Genomic DNA, 17,034 nt, shown 5'->3' on the forward strand with positions numbered 1-17,034 from the left:
TTGTTGATAACCTTTCAAGGTAGCAAGATTAGGAAGCACATTCCACAATAAATACTGGAACTTTATTTGTATAGGTTCAGTAGTAGAATCTTGAAAGCCTAACAGCATTTTCTCTTCCCTCACGAGGGTTGAGACATGTCCAAGAGAAGATGATTTCAGCCTCATCATTTGTCCCTCAAGTGAGAACTTTATTTTTTTTCCCTAGGGTCCATGTTTATTTTCTTGGACATCCAATATAGGAAAAACACTTCTAGCACCAGTCTAATCTTGGTAGGTGCACAGACTCATCACTGCATTTGAATATTCTTTCAAAAGCCTTCAGTGTTACCTTTCCAATTGCTAGTATATGGCATATTTCTTGATTGCTGTTTACTGTTGACAGTTGATCCTAAAAGATAGAAGATATCAACCACTCTGTTTTCATTGTCAGTCCTAAGGCTGATTGCCATATCTGTTATCAATTGTTTGCTCTTCTTTATATTTTGCCTTAGGCCCATTTTCTCACTATGTTCCTTGGCTTTCATTACAGAGCAGGCTTTCAGCTATAGAGTAGTGTCGTAAGTGGTTACTGCTGTTTTTCCCCCCTCTAATTTTATAATCACGCTCCTTTCTCCTGCAATATTGAGCATCTCTATATATTCACAACATAAGTTGAATAAATAAGGAAATAGTTTTGTTTCACTTCTCTGCCAAACTGAAGCCAGTTTGTTTACAATATTCTGTCTAGACAGTGGCTTCCTGTGCTTTGTGTAGGTTCGGATGAAGACAGGGAGTTACTGAGATTATCGTTTTCTCAAGTACAGCCCACTATCTTAATATGGTCAACACAGTTAAAACCTCAACTATCGATATAGTCATAGTCAACAAAGCATATATTTTCTTTTTTGTATTCTTCAACTTTGTTGTTTACCAGTATGTGTAAGCAATAATGTCTCTCATTCTTCAGCTTTTTCTAAAATCAGTTTGAATACCTTTCTAACTATAGACACATTCTTCTGGGTTGCCTATCTCTTTGCTCATTGCTATTTTCATCTGCTCTTAACACTATATGCTGCCCAGAGATGTTTTGAATTGGATTACAGATCCAACAAATTAATCTGCATTTCCCTTTACATGATCGGCTCTAATCTGTATTGGATAATCCTAAACATTATTTTGTCAGCAAGTGAAAATAGGGATATTTTACAATAGTTTACATTTTTGTTAAGTTTCTTTTCTTTGGCATTAGTAGATAAACCTACCTCTCTATTTTTTTCTGGTTTCCTGTAGTCACCTTCAAAGTCCCCCCCCCTTTTTTTTTTCATAATCAGCACTTTCCCACAGGAAGGTTTTTTACAATTAGTTTCAAAATTGTCATATTTTTTGTAAAATTTTAAGCCACTCCTAGGAAGTTATTCTTATAATTAATTTCAAAATCTTATTTCAAATCCATTTGGCCCCTTAATCTGTTTATAAACTTCCAACATCAATGTTCTAGTCACCTTTTTGATATTAATTTAGAAATAAAAAATAAATGAAGTCCTTAAATTTGAATGAAACACACAGGCTCAAAATCACAAACTTATGTGATGAAGCTGACCAGACTAAGGACACTAGCCAGATGAATACTTGATAGGCAGATTTTTTTCCCTATTTTCCTCCCCAAAAACTAAGGTTCTTTTTATACTCCAAAAAATACGATACTCTTGGTGTAATGAAAATTGCCCTTCTGAAGACCCTGGACATCCAAAAAGCTAGTAACAAGCTATTTCCTAAAGAGATTAAGAAAGAAAATCCGGTCTCCTTTTGAAGGCGCCAAACTGCACTTTAGGCAAGAGGTGAAGGTGCCAAACTGCACCAAGGTCCCAGAGGTCCAAAACCTGCTGGAGACCACTGTCTTGCAGTTTCCTGATGGGAAGCCACTGTATGGAGTACTTAGGACAATCCTGATCCTCTTTTTTCTCTGGAGAGGAATTCCAGGGAACTGGTTCCTCTCTTTCTGTCATGGTCATCAGCTCTGCTCTTGCGGAGCTATATTCAGTTCACCGCTGCTTCCCCAGACCACCAAAACAAATACTCAATTTGCTCTCTTTCCTATGCTTTTTATAATTTTCATACAATGGAAAGAGAATAGTGGAAGTTGTCATTATGAGAACTGATTACGAGAACTAACACTACTTCCGTGGTGTTAAATGTAGTTACTACAGAGAAATAATCATAGGCTTAAGTATTCACTAGTGCACATCTAATTATTGGACTCCATCCTATTTATTTATATGATCTTAAACACTCCCATGATCTTAATAATTCCTATTGTTTCTCTTTTCCCTCTTCATTAGTAAACTTTGGCAGAAAATATTTTTGAAATTTTATAGTAATATTTTCATATGGTAGCTTTTTTAAAAAAACAACTAACCTAATACTTAGATCTTAAATATATATAAACTAAAGCCTAAATGGTAAATAAAAATTATTACCATATACTTGACAAGCATAAAATAATCGAAAACCTCAAGACAACACACTTTTATAAAATAGTAAAATAATTAGCATCTAAAACCTGGGCTCTATATCGCATGTGATGTTTTTCATGTGAACTGTGGCAGCAGAGTTTGAAACTCTTCAGAATAAACGCTGTTGATAAAATCCAATGCACCATCATCACTTAGGATTTTACGTAAGAATACTTGTATGGGTGATATATCTTCCAAAAACCCATCTTTCCCACTTTTGTACTCTCCGGGGATTTCGATTCCCCTAATTTTCTGTCTGGGAATCGTGAAGCTGGAGCAGCAACAGGTTGGAAGAGACTGCTCAAGAGTGGAAGGGAAAGTCCAGTTGTGCGCCATTCTGCGGTTCGAGCATGGACACCTCTGACAGAAACTGAGGCTCGGCTGCCGGCCTCGGGGGAGCTTGAAGGCTCGCTGGGAGCTGTCATCTGCAGGATACCACCGCCAGTTTCCCCCCTCCACCCCACCCCCCCCAAAAAGACCCGCGTCATCGGACGGAATCAAGGAGCGTAAGGTAGGCCCGGATGTTCCAGCCGCCGAGGTTGTCATGGAGACGCGGCGTCGCTAAGCCTCACAATCTTACAGTCCCGCCCCGTTCCTGTTCTCAACCGGCTTTCAATCAGAGGATGCTCCGCCGTCTTAGGCTCCACCCATTGTTGCCAAGGAAGTGAGGTCACATAATATGGCGGCTCGGTCGTACCTGCGCTAAGCGGGAGGGGGTATCCGGGGCTCGGGGGAAAGAAAAAAAAAGATCGGCGTCCATCCTTCCCACCCGGGCTGCGCTGCCGCCCCCGAACACCTCGGACGTCGAGAGACGGGACGAAAGGCCGCGATGGTCGCTGGTGCTTCCCTGCTCTGAGTCAGGGTCCGTTTACAACAAGGGTTGGGTCCAATCGAGACGCCTCGATGGAGTTGAGAGTCGGGAACCGGTACCGGCTTGGCCGAAAGATCGGGAGCGGCTCGTTCGGGGACATTTACCTCGGTGAGAAAGCGCTTGACGCCGTCGAGATCCCAACGGTTTCCGGGAACTCGGGGCGTCGGAGGTTCGGGGTGGGGGGAGAGGCTCCGTCGGGAAGCAGCTCCGGTGGGGGTGGGGGGCGGAGAGTGGGGCTTTGCCGGGGCCTTCCGTCCGGGTTGACTGCCCGGCGAGGTGACAGAAAAACGCCCCAGAAGAGCCGCACCTGGCATGAAAACGAGAAACGAGCTTTATCTCCCCCCCCCCCGCACCAGGAGCCCGTAACCGGCTCCCCAGAAACCCTCTTCACTCGAAAGTGAGGATCACCGATTTGGGTGGCCTTTAGCCTCGAGGCCCAACGCGATTCTTGATCCTTCCTCTTCAAGTCTATGGATTCTTCCTTCTTAATTCGTACTAGAAGAGAAACGACAACAAGAGTTGGAAGTCGTGTCCAGCAACTTCCTATATGACCTTGGGCAAGTCGCACTCTACCCTGCTTCTCCTCCCCCCCCCCCCGTTTCCCTCTTCCTGGTTGCGATGGAGGAGGGGGAGATGGAAACCAAATGTTAACAGTGCTTGGGATTGAAGACTACTGGGGCTTCTGACAGCCATGGTGTGAGAACTGGGAGAATGCCCAGCTCCGTTCATGGGTGGACAAAACCTTAGACTGCTCCTCTGTTAGCTGGGAGGCCTTCAATATTCCAGAAAGTTTCGGGTATTTTGCAAACTAGCTTCTTTGGGGGAGGAGTAGCCTACAGTCAAAGCAAATGCTGGAAGAAATTTAACTGGTTTATTGTCAGCTACAAGTCTGTTCCTTTTTAATAATCAACATAATTGTGAACCTTTGGCCTGGTCCCTTATATCTCTGGTAATGAATTTTTAATAGATCCAAAAAGGATGATGTGGATTTTTGTTGTTGTTGGTTGCATTTTATATGTTGTAAGCTCTTCTGGGTGTCTCCTTTCAAATTGATACGCTTTATGGCAAAGGTAACCCAGAAATACTCTTGGCTGAAACTGATTGGGGTAAACGGCTCAAGTCAGTCATACCAAGGTTTATGACTACATCCATTGCAATATACCTTTGAGTTGTTATAATGGGATGGCTCATACTGCTGCTGTATAAACGTGTCAAAATCTGAACGGCTTGGTTTAAAATATTTTATGGATCCATCTTTAAGGTCCTAATATTTTCGGTGACAACATAGCCTAGTGCTTTATATCAGCCACATCCACAATGAGATGATGACACATACATGCAATGACATAATTGTAAGAATGCTGTGGTTATTTATTTCTATCTGAATGTCTGACATATGTGTAAGTCATGGTGTTTGCATGATTATGTCATATATTTGTTTTCTCTCCTTGTGGAGACCCAAATGAACGAATAGCATTAAATAATGGATATTCGGCTTTCTTTTTTTAGCTGTTAGAGATGGAGGACATGAAAATCAATGCCAATTTGAATAATTGCCATATATAGTACGCTTTATTGTACCATTATGTACTGAAGATTAATGGTGAATAATGTGCAAATGCAGCTTTCTGCGATCTTTCCATTTTTTAACTTGGAAAGGATCATGTTCACGAGAAAGCTTAATGTGGTTTCCCTTCTACATGACAAATAGAATCTTTAGTTATTTCAGTGTTATAAGGTAGTACTTCTGAAGCTATTTAGAAAAATCTGCACCCAGCACAAGGAAGACCTATAATTCTCTTGCAGCTCCACCTATAATTAAAGTTGTTGTACAAGTTTTAAAACTTCGTATATATATCTTGTTTCTAATACCCTGGCCCATTAAACTATCAGACAGCAAGCAGATGTTTACCTCGTGTAAGGGACAACTACATACCATGTTTCCCTGAAAATAAGACAGGGTCTTATTTTTTTTACCCCCGAAATAAGCGCTTGGCCTTATTTTCGGGGAGATCTTATTATTTTTAAGGTGCAGGAGGCAGTGAGCATGGTCACCTCATGGCTGCTGTTGTGTTGCAATATTTCAGGGAGGGCTTATTTTAGCACATGTGCTCAAAAGCCTAATTGGGCTTATTATCCAGGGAGGACTTATTTTTGGGGAAACAGGGTATTTTCTTTTTGAGAATGCTATATAAGAAAAGTGGAGGTTTTTAGTTTATGCAGGAAATAGGTGTAGGAAAACTAAAGTAGTTGGTGGTATTTATATTGTCGTACTTCCGCTATGCATATGATCAAAATGTTTTTGAATACTGACATTTGTCAAGCTACAGAGAATAGTGTAGTGTGTGATATTTTAAATGTTTTTAAAAGATTTAAATATTTAGTTGAAATTCGAAAGGGCAGATTGTCACACTTGGTATTTGAAGAGACTTTCTCTTAATAGCAAAGTGTTTGATATCAATGGTGTGTGGTAATTGTCAAGACAGGAATAGTTTGCATACTAACTATTATTCTGGAGCCAGAACTTTTATATAATTATGCACTTGTTTTAGTTCAGTTTGAATGTACTATAGAACTGTTGCCTTCCCCACTTCAAAACTTTAGAGCTAGCAAGTATGCCACTTCAGTGAAATTGGGAGAAGTACTCTTTTTGTAAAGTGAATTTCCTTTGTCCTTTGAGTACAACTTTATATGATATCTCAAAAGTTAACAGTACATTCTGAGAGCCATCTTGATGTAGTGGTGAAGGCATCAGGCGAGACACTAGTCAGGCACAAAGCCAGTTGTGTAATCTTGAGCCAGTCACTTTTTTCTCAGCCCTAGAAAGGGGGCAATGGCAACATGGCTTCACAGAGGATTGTTATCTTCCCAACAAAGTGGCTCTTATTTATCAACTTGCATTTGCATGCTTTCACACTACTAGATTGGCAGTGAGGCAGGAGCTCAGTCCATTGTGGCACGCTCGGGTTTCGAACTACCCCTCCAATACTGGAGGAAAAGGCTCCAATTCTGGCAACAGCCCTAACAAATGCTACTCTCACAATCGTTCTCTCCAGTGGGACAGGAAGAGGGCCCAGGATTCCCAAGAAGCACTCCGCTCCCTGGCACTCCACTTAATGATCCGTGTGGACACGTAATGACTGCAGCTTTGAGAGCTGGGGTTGCAGTTCTTGAGCAAAGCACTCATGTAGTGTCTCACTTAACAACAGATTTGTTCAATAACTCAGATTCCAGGCCCAGTTGTGGCCATAAGCGGAGGACCACCTGTATATAGTAGTAGGGATCTGATTCACACTCTCCACTCAACCTGGGTTTCTATTCCTGACCCCTGATTTAGATGACACTCAGCTAAATTTCATATTGAGCAATAATTGTGACAGTATATTTAGAGTTCAGTTTGTTTGTTTCTTTGTTTTTTTCTTTACTTTTTCTTACTACCGTGTTTCCCCGACGCTTGGCCTTATTTTTGGAGAGGTCTTATTATTTTTGAGGTGCAGGAGGTGGCGAGTATGGTCACCTCATGACTGCTGCTGTGTTGCAATATTTTCGGGGAGGGCTTATTTTAGCCCGTGTGGTCAAAAGACTGATTGGGCTTATTATCCGGGGAGGGCTTATTTTGGGGAAAACAGGGTACCAGATTACAAAGAAATAATAATGCTACATGCCTATGCCCTTGAGATTTATATATTCCATTTATTTATTTGCCAGCTGAGTCCTGTCAACTTTGGGCAGTTTTTAAAATGTTAAAACTAGAAAACAGAACAAGACAAAAAAAGAACAATGGAAATTTTAATTATTTAATTAAGATGGGAACAAAGAAAAGGGGCTTTGTTCACCTTTGCCAAAGGCCTGGGGAAAGAGCCAGATCTTCAGGACCATTCAAAACATGTCAAGTGGGAGCCATTCCAAGGGGAGGCATTGGGGGGGGGAGAGACTTTATTCCACAGGGTAGACATTGCTACAGAGAAGGATACTCTGGGATCCTGATAGATAGCATTGTTTAATTGAAAAAGCCTAGAACGCCCTGCCAGATTGGATCAGACAGACAGACAGATATTATCAGAGACATAGTTTGAATGAGAACTCAAGACTTTGTAATGTGTAATAAAATTGGTTCCTGAAAGGGGGTGGGGGGAATCAATTCCCATGATCTGCCTATTGGAAACATAACAATACTTGGTTTCTGTGGCCCCCTGTAATAAGCCTCATTGTATATACACATTTTGCTAGCCCTGAAGAATATTCTGAATTTCTTGTCAATATTTTTCTGATACAATAGCTTTAGATTTCCAACAAATTATATTATTGTCTCAGACAAATAAACACTCTGGCCATGAAACTAATTTTATGTATCCAAGATGGCTTTCAACTTGTTTGTGACAACTTTTTGTACAATATAGTCAGCTTCTTTTGAAGCCGAAGAGAATTTTAGAATTGCAATAGTCCTCAGGTTATGGTGGAAGTTTGAACTGTCCCAGGCAAACAAGCTGATAGGTAACAACTACAAGTAGGCAGACAGATGTTATGGGAGCTGCACAGAGGATGCATGGGTGGCTACAAAGTGGAGTGCAGGTACCATGGGGGGAGAGCCGTATTTGCCCGTACGGCAGCCCTCAGATCTGGCGTGCATACACACACTGGCCAGCTGATATTCGGCCTTCCGGAGGGCTGGGGGAAGGCCATTTTCACCCTCCCCAGGCTTCAGGAAAGCCTCCAGAGCCTAGAGGGTGAAAAACAGGCCCAATGGGCCAACCAGAAGTTCTTTCCAGTTGGCCCGTTGGGCCTGTTTTTCACCCTCCCCAGGCTCCGGAGACTTTCCTAAAGGCTGGGGAGGGTGGAAAGCATCCCAACGGGCAAACCGGAAGTTCTTCTCCAAACTTCCAGTTGGGCTGTTTTCCACCCTCCCCAGGCTTCAGGAAAGCCTCCGGAGCCTGGGGAGGGTGAAAATCCCACCCACGTGGGGATTGTTTGTGCATGCACAAGGGGGTCGCTCACACATCCGCAGGGGGGTGGGCATGCGTGCTAGTGCGCGTGCGTGATGTTTAGAAAAAGGTTAGCCATCACTGCTTTAGAGCATGGATTGGCAGGTGCTGCAGATTGGTGCTATGAAGTGTGGGCAGGTGAAAAAATGGCAGGAGTGAGAACGATTTACAACCTCCTTCCAGCTTTCCCATTGATTTTAATTGTAGGAAGCCTTGAGGGAAGGCTCATCACAAATGGCAGTCACATGACTGTGGGATACTGTGCCCATCATAATTGACAGCTAGTTGCCAACCATTCCTCATGGGGATGCTATGACAGCCACAACTTCACAAACTTTTTAAAGTCCCTTGTTCAGTGATGTCATAACTGAATGGTTATTGAACAAATGGTTGTAATCCAAGGCCTACCTATATTGTAATTTATTGAGATCACTTGGGAATCATGAACAAAAACTAGTTATTTTATTTGGCTAGTATGAATTCACAAAATGTGTTGGATTCATACAAAGTTTAGTTAAACTCGGGGCCCACTAATTTCAGTGTGAAAAAGTCATGATGGCTTGGTTACTTAGATCATAATGAAATTGGAAGGATTTTGAGTGCCTTTGTCCCATACAGTCTTTACAATTTTGTAATGCATTTTAAAAGTTTTTCTTCAGACATTTCAAGCTTTTAGGTAATAGGATTTTAACTTACAGTTTTGTCTATTCTGGGTGTCACATTAATTTTTGTTATCTATTTTTCTTTTAATGGAAGAAGATAGCCTGTTTATAATTTCAACTGAGTTAGTTTTAAAAAGAAAACTATTGTAACAGTTACAACATACATTAGTGACTTAATGGGTTATATGGACCTACCCAGTTGTTACTTTAGCATGATATGCAAATGCAATCATTAGATACAGAACAACAGAAAGTAAAACCTTGTCTGTAATTCATTTATTTTAGGCAATAGATCAAAAATAAAAACCATACAAGTCAAAACATGAATAATATTGCAAACATGGAAATTATTACTGCAAACTTGGATATTACACAATAACAGACAGAATGAATGAGATGGTTAATACACTGCAAAAATATTTTCTTCTTTTCTTTGACAGAAGTTTGACCACTTTTATTACAACATTAGAATATTCTGATGAACAGAGATCTAGTATGAAATTAACACGCAGAATGTGGTAACAGCTATTATTGGGGCTGTTATCTTCTGGCTCTTCAGCATTAAATCTACAAAACAACAAATATGTTCAGCTGAGTTTCTTTATTGGTTGTTATAAGGATAAACTTGTAAAACTAAAGGAAGTCTTACATATCTCCCATAGAGCATTTTGAAAGTTGTTCATTGAATCAGACCAAAGAGAAAACTAATTGGTATTCAGCTAGATTGATATTTCAACTAACTGAAAAGAATTTTCATGGGAAATGTCTATGGAATTGTATAACAAAAGTTGTGCAAGCCATAACCACAATTTAGATGCAATTTCATTTGAAATTTGATTCACTCTAGGAAATATTACAACAGTTGAAGCTGTCTACACATATGGCACATTCATTATTATTGTAGATTCATTTCTATTTTGTTTTTATACTGTACTAGGCAAACTGTGACCTACCGGGTCATCCTTTGCAATATGATGTGACCAGACAAAATAATAAATTTTAGGCTAGACATATTTCAAATACTGCCCAGATCAGTAGTCATTTAAGAAGAATATGTATCCTAAATGGAAAGATTATTGTAGTGGTAAATAAATTTCCATAGTAAGACATTATTTACTTACCTAAATAAACAGAATGACCACAGGTGGGGAAAAATGCAGTTAGAATGGCAGCGACTTCTGACGTTTTAGCAGCCTCCCTGTTGAGTTTCTGGGAAATTGGCAGATCACATAACTACAGAGACACTGCTGCAGCCACAACTTTGCGAATGAAACCTTTGTGAACATCCTGGAAATTTCAATTCCACAGGAGTTATGAATCCTGGATTTTTTATACATTTTTAAGTTAGCAGAGGTTAGGTGCTTTCAAGAATTGCTTGTACTGTAATGGACCATTTTGGCTAACTTGGGGGTACAAACAGACAATGAATATTTTAGTAGGGCATAGTTGGATTCGCTCAGTATCAATTCTGCAAGTCCTACAGGGGATGTGACATTGGCAGTGGCCTGATGCTGGATATTAGACTAAATAAATTATGGATCAGATGCCTAAAAGCAAAGCTCGTTCAAAGCTTGTCAAAGCATTGAATTATAACGTTGAGGTTTTTTTTTTAAGGTACTGACATAGCTGCTGGAGAAGAGGTTGCCATCAAATTGGAATGTGTCAAAACCAAACATCCTCAACTCCACATAGAGAGCAAAATTTACAAAATGATGCAAGGTGGAGGTAAGCATGTTTTCTCCCTCATGAATCATACAGGCACAAATATTTCACCTCTTGACGTCTTTCAAATTTGTAAAGGGTGATGCTTACATGAACAGTGCTATTATGTGAGTGTCTTCATTAACCATACCCCCTGAGTATTTTCTATCACTGTATTTTCCCCACATTTCATAAATTGTTGTTATTAAGGAATGATATTGTCTAAACATACATATACAATCAAAGAAAAAAAATAAGTCATGATGACACTGGCTTGCTTTGCTTTGTGCTAGTAGTCACTGACTTATTTTTTAAAGCTGGGGGCGGGGGGGGGAGAAATCTTCATAACACATTGAAGATAGGAGAAGTAGGGAGTCTGAGCCTGTTTCTTTCCATGCTTGAACTATTCAGTTAAAGTATCCGTGAGGCTGTATGTTGCCCGCTGCAAGTTTTTTTGCATATTCTGTATCCAGATAAATAAAATTTTGATCAACACTATACCAAAAGACTAAAAAAATGCTGCTGTAAACATTCCTTTGAATACTTGCATATTTTGGCATAAATAATAACCTCCATTCTTTTTTCGTACGTTTCAGTTTGACAGATTATTTTTATATGATTTGGCCAGCAAAGAACTATGATAAAGCTTTTACCCCCTTTTTAATTTTTCACTTCCTACTTGAATATGCTTTGAGGAAAGGATCATGTATTGTGAATGTACAGTATTAGTGATTTCCAGAAAAGAAAAATAATGTTATAAATTAAAGTAAATGTCACATTGATTTTCACTGGATATCAGATCTATATTGTGATTTCTATAAAGTGCTAGGAATAATCTATTTTTCCACATTCTAGTGGGCATTCCCACAATCAAATGGTGTGGTGCTGAAGGTGACTACAATGTAATGGTGATGGAATTGCTAGGACCAAGTCTTGAAGATCTCTTTAACTTCTGCTCAAGGAAATTCAGCCTCAAGACTGTTCTTCTACTTGCTGACCAAATGGTATTAGAATCACTGTATTTCTTGGCTATTGGAAATGAGAACTTCCTAAAAGCTTCACACACTACTTATGTTTATGTGCACTTTCTCTGAATAAGTGTGGTAAATACTACAAATTAGCTTTTCTTTCTATGAATGTCATCACACAAAAGCTAGCATTTTTGTATGTTAGCAGTGATCAAACGTGCTGTGGTTACGGCTAGTAGTTTGTGATTTATACATTAAATAATGATTTACAGTTTATATTTTCAAACACAGTCTTAGCCAATGAGATCACACAACCACCTTTTTAAAGAACGTCAGTTTTCTAAAATGTGGTTCTTGGACTATGAAGATCATTTGAGTAAATAAAGTAGTGTACTTCATTTAATGTTTAAACTTAAATGTTAGAATTTTAGTGTTATTCAGAACAAAGGAACAGCTAAATGTAGAGTTTCATGTTTACTAATTCTGAAATTATGTTTTTCTACAATTAGATAAGCCGAATAGAATATATTCATTCAAAGAACTTCATCCACCGAGATGTAAAGCCGGATAATTTCCTGATGGGATTAGGCAAGAAAGGCAACCTTGTCTACATCATAGATTTTGGGCTGGCCAAGAAATATCGTGATGCTCGTACTCACCAGCATATTCCTTATCGTGAAAATAAAAACTTAACAGGAACTGCTCGCTATGCCTCCATTAATACCCATCTTGGAATTGGTGAGTTGGCAGTAGATTTTTGTAACTGCTAGCTAAATTGTCATAGAGTAAGAGTCCCAGAAAAATCAAAATATATAATATCTGATACATGATAGGAGATATTGTGTATTATGAGCACACATTTAATACTTAAAGCACAATGCATTGCAAACCACATGATGCTTTTCTAATGGAGTCGGTTAGATAGATGCATGATTGATTGTAGATGCATGATTGCATGATTGATTGATTGATTGATTGATTTGTATGGGATTTATCTTGTCCTTGGTCCAAGTGGATTCTAAACAGTATAAAATTTAAGAGTACAATCTTAACAAAAGTAATACAAAATGCAAATTTTAAGTTTAGCACTTAAGTTTCCACGTTCGTCAATTATGAAAGGCCTTCCAGAATAACCAGGTTTTTACCTGCTTCCAGAATGCCATGACAGTAGAGACCATTTTACTTCAGGGAGCAAATTAGTCTAAAGCTCCCATAGAGAATAGAAACATGAAACAGTAAAAACATTTCTTTGCAGACAAAGCTTATAGAAGGTGTCATTTCCTGGATCAGTGATTGACTACCTTGGTATTTTATTCTGGACTGAAAAGAATAATGATAAACATTGCAGGATTGTGATTTGGCTCAATTGTCTGAGTCATCTTTAGCTTCCTGCTTTTACTTCTGGGTGCACCAGTTCTCTGATCTTAGCAACATTATTTACAGGCATGCTTAAAATAACTATAAAGTTGTGTTTTCCTTGTAGTTAAGTTGTAACTTTAAAATCTTGCCTACATAACTTGTTGCTTTGCACTGTTTCTCCAAATGATAGAACCTAATAGCTCTGTTCTTATACTCCTTGTAGAACAATCTCGCAGAGATGACTTGGAGTCCTTGGGTTATGTACTCATGTATTTTAACCTGGGCTCCCTCCCCTGGCAGGGATTGAAGGCAGCTACAAAGAGACAGAAATATGAACGCATCAGTGAAAAGAAAATGTCCACTCCCATTGAGGTTTTGTGTAAAGGATACCCTTGTAAGTTCTCTCACTAGAATAAATTTCTTTATGTTAAGTTTAAAGCTAAGTTTACAGTAATGCTTCTTTTAACGTAATGTCACATATTTTGCTGTATTTCTATTTTAGGAATAATTCTGGAACTAACTAAATTATCTCTGAGTTTAATGAATATACATAAACTGGCTATTAAATTACTTACTTACTTCATTCCCTTTGTCATTTCAGAGAGTAATATCCATTCATAGATTTTCTGTTGCATACACTATTTGTCCTTTATAACAACAGCTCACTATATAGCTAGCCCTCCATTAACAAATATTTTTCTTATTGATTGCATTTTTGTATTGCTAAATTTGAAGAGCAGTAGCACGTAATTCATTTGCATTGTTCGGTTTTTTAAAATTCTTCTTTGAGTACATATCCTTGTGATGTTAGCGTTTGAAACTGTATAGACTAGATTCCTCATTTGTACATTTTGCAAAAGAAAGAAATACTGCTTTTTCACTCAATTACTGTCAGGTCCAATCCCAAAGATTACACAGTGCTCGCTTCGGCAGCACATACCCCAAAGATTACACAATGAAATCCTTCCATTTGCTTACATCTAATGGACAGAATCTTGTCAAGTAAAACTATAAGCCACTACCCTAATAAATACAGTACGTGCAAAGTCTTAGGCCATCATTAGGTTTGTAGTTGGTATAATGACCATATATAATTATATCTCGGTCTCCTTATTAGAATACAACCAGAAAATACAGGAAATTTGTATGGAGTATTCAAAAACAGAACAAAGCAGAAAAAACAGTTTCCATAGGTGAAAGTGGCAAGTATGTAGTGTGACTTCCCCTTACACTTGAACAACAGCAGACATTTGAGTCTTGTAAACCTAAATGGAATGGAATCCTAAGTATTATTGTTAACACCTTTTTGTGTCCTACTATTTCATGCCAAAATGACTGCTGTCCCAAAAGGTCTGTTACAACAGGTTTGTGCAAGACATGCTTGAGCATTCAGTACATGAACATGTTGTATGAGTGTAATTCATTTGAAAATGGCTAATGACCCAACTTTCAATCACATCATTCAGTCAAAATGCCAAAGATCACAGAATGTGACAGACATAAAATCATACTTTTGCCTCAGCCAAAACTTTTCTCAAAGGGAAATCAACAAACAAACTGCATATTCAAGATGTGATATTCAAGCTGTTGTAAAGAAATTTGAGGAATCAGCAGAGGTCAAGGACAAAAAAAAAGGATTGTAAGGCTAAGTAAACTTTCAAATTCAAGTTCCTCATAGTTTCCTCTTTGAGACACTGAAGGAAGTGCAGCAAGGACCTTACTCGGCATTTGGCAGCTTCATTGGGATGCCAAGTTGACTCTTCTCCAGTCCAGCAAAGCTTGAGCAGGAATGTACTTTGTGGAAGGGTAGCAACCCCCCAAAAAAACACACTTGTGGAAGGGGAACAGGTGAAAAAGATAAGATATGCTAAAGTTCACAAAGATTCAGAGTGAGGATCAGTGGAAAAGAGTATTATGGAATGATGAATCCAAGTTTGAAATCTTTGGGTCTAATTGTCGACAATATGTGAGAAGAAGAGTTGGAGAGAAATGGAAGAATGATTGATGGGATCATAAAATGAGCCTGTTTGGCAATTGGTATATTTTTCAACATAATAACGATTCCAAGTACAATGCTGCTGCAGTGAAATCATATTTAGTAAGAAAAATAGCTGATAAAATACTGAGAGTCATGGTCTGGACTCTGGGGACGCCATAATATTATACTGGCAATGTGGGATCACCTGGACAGAGAAACAAATAAAAGACAACCTAAATTTGGAGAAGAACTCTGGGAAAGGCTGAAAGACACTGGTATAATATACTAGAAGATTACATCAGAAAACTTTGGGACAGTCTCCTCAAAAGAATTCAAGATGTGCTTAGAGCCAAGGAAAGTCGTATAAACACTGACTTGCCTGAAGAAGCAATTTTGTTCTGAAAATTGGGTTTGTTTAGATTTTGTGTAGATTATTTCCTGTCTTTTCTGCCCAACTCTTAAGAGACTGAAAAATAATTATGGATGGTCATTAACACTTCGCTAAATGAACACTTTGCTAAACAAACAACAAACAGGTGGTGGCCTATAACTTTTGTACAGTACTGTATAACCCGAGGGATTCTGGGGTGTAAATACCCTGAGCCTCTTCCTCACTTATTCATTCAGCCCAGGACTGTGCAGTCTCTTAATTTGGGCTTCTCTCTGGAATGTGCTGCCTCCTCCCTGGGAAAGCTCTGGACTGCCAAGACTCCCCTCCATGGCTTCTCCAGGTGCACATTCCATCACAGTTACAGGATGAGTAGAACTGCCACTTAATTCAAGGGAATAGCTACCCCGATAATTTCATAAAATCCTAAGGCAAATATGGAAGTACAGTGTGTTGGTACATTTACTGTGGACCTTTTGTTTACCTTGATTTTCTACTAACATAAGAAAATCATTACTTCTCATAATCATACCTTCTCATTACAGCCGAGTTTGCTACCTATCTGAATTTCTGCCGCTCACTGCGTTTTGATGACAAACCGGATTATTCATATCTAAGACAATTATTCAGAAATCTCTTCCATAGACAAGGCTTCTCCTATGACTATGTATTTGATTGGAACATGCTCAAATTTGTAAGTATTTAATTGTCAAAAGTTGGGATGCCTAAAAAGGAGTTGGATTGTTTTTGATTAAATGTAATGTACAACAGGACTGTTACTCCAAAGCCTAATTCTTAATTCTTATGGTGAAATTTACTGGATGGTGAATGTAATGAAATGTAAAGCAGCATTGTGGTGTCTGTGTTGCACAAACAGCTTTTGGGTCTACACAGAACCTGCTCAGAATGTTTTAGACCTTACATGTTTTATTTTACATGTTTCATGAACCATGTGCTAAATGTAGAGGTAGTCTTCAATCATTTATTCAAAGTTACAATTGCACTAAAAAGGTAATTTACGACTGGTCCTTGCATTTAGGATTGTTACCAGTGGTGGGTTGTGGGCGGTACGCCCCGGTATGGGCATACCGGTGCCTGCTGGGAGCAGCAGGCACCATTCCGGTATGGTGGTTCGGAGTGTCACCCGCCCGCATTCCTGAGCTTTATTTGACCCAACCAGGCCATTTGCGCATGCAGCGTACAGCGCCTGTGCGATGCTCCACCAAGCAGCTTGGGGGTGGGGGGTGCGCATGCACGTGGTAGACGCCCGGCCCCGTCACAGCATACCAGTTGCAACGGGATCCGGAACCTACCACTGATTGTTACACTACCCCCATGGTTACCTTATCAGAATTTGGGCACTTGGCAACTGGCATGTATTTATGACAGTTGCCCTATCCTAGGGTCATGTGATCACCATTTGTAACCTTCCTAACTCACTTCTGACAAGCAAAATCAATGGGGGAAGCCAGATTCACTTAACAACCGCATGATTCACTTAACAGCTGCAGTGATTTGCTTAACAGTTGTGGCAAGAAAGTCGTAACAAATGCCTTGTTTAGCAACGCAAATTTTGGGCTCAATTTTAATAGTAGGTTGAGGACTACCTATATAGCCTTTATAACTAAGCCTG

At 39.3% G+C, this 17,034-nt stretch overlaps 1 protein-coding gene across 5 annotated transcripts in view; it reads left to right on the top strand.

The window, feature by feature from the left end:
• The first annotated feature begins 3,180 nt into the window (after positions 1-3,180).
• Positions 3,181-17,034, top strand: part of CSNK1D (casein kinase 1 delta) — a 36,130-nt gene continuing 22,276 nt past the window's right edge. For 3 of the 5 annotated variants that reach the window (XM_014063690.2, XM_014063689.2, XM_014063691.2), the window contains exons 1-6: positions 3,182-3,471; positions 10,622-10,732; positions 11,564-11,712; positions 12,186-12,414; positions 13,259-13,429; positions 15,947-16,095. In XM_014063690.2, coding sequence (XP_013919165.1) covers positions 3,396-3,471; positions 10,622-10,732; positions 11,564-11,712; positions 12,186-12,414; positions 13,259-13,429; positions 15,947-16,095 — 885 coding nt within the window. In that variant the 5' untranslated portion in view covers positions 3,182-3,395. Of the gene's footprint in view, positions 3,472-10,621; positions 10,733-11,563; positions 11,713-12,185; positions 12,415-13,258; positions 13,430-15,946; positions 16,096-17,034 lie in introns of all 5 variants that reach the window. The other 2 variants (XM_087710044.1, XM_087710045.1) reach the window with 1 other exon arrangement.

This window comes from Thamnophis sirtalis, unplaced genomic scaffold (assembly GCF_051295495.1).
Source record: "Thamnophis sirtalis isolate CommonGarterSnake01/CBP01778 unplaced genomic scaffold, rThaSir2_p1.2 scaffold_3, whole genome shotgun sequence".
Taxonomy (NCBI): domain Eukaryota; kingdom Metazoa; phylum Chordata; class Lepidosauria; order Squamata; family Natricidae; genus Thamnophis; species Thamnophis sirtalis.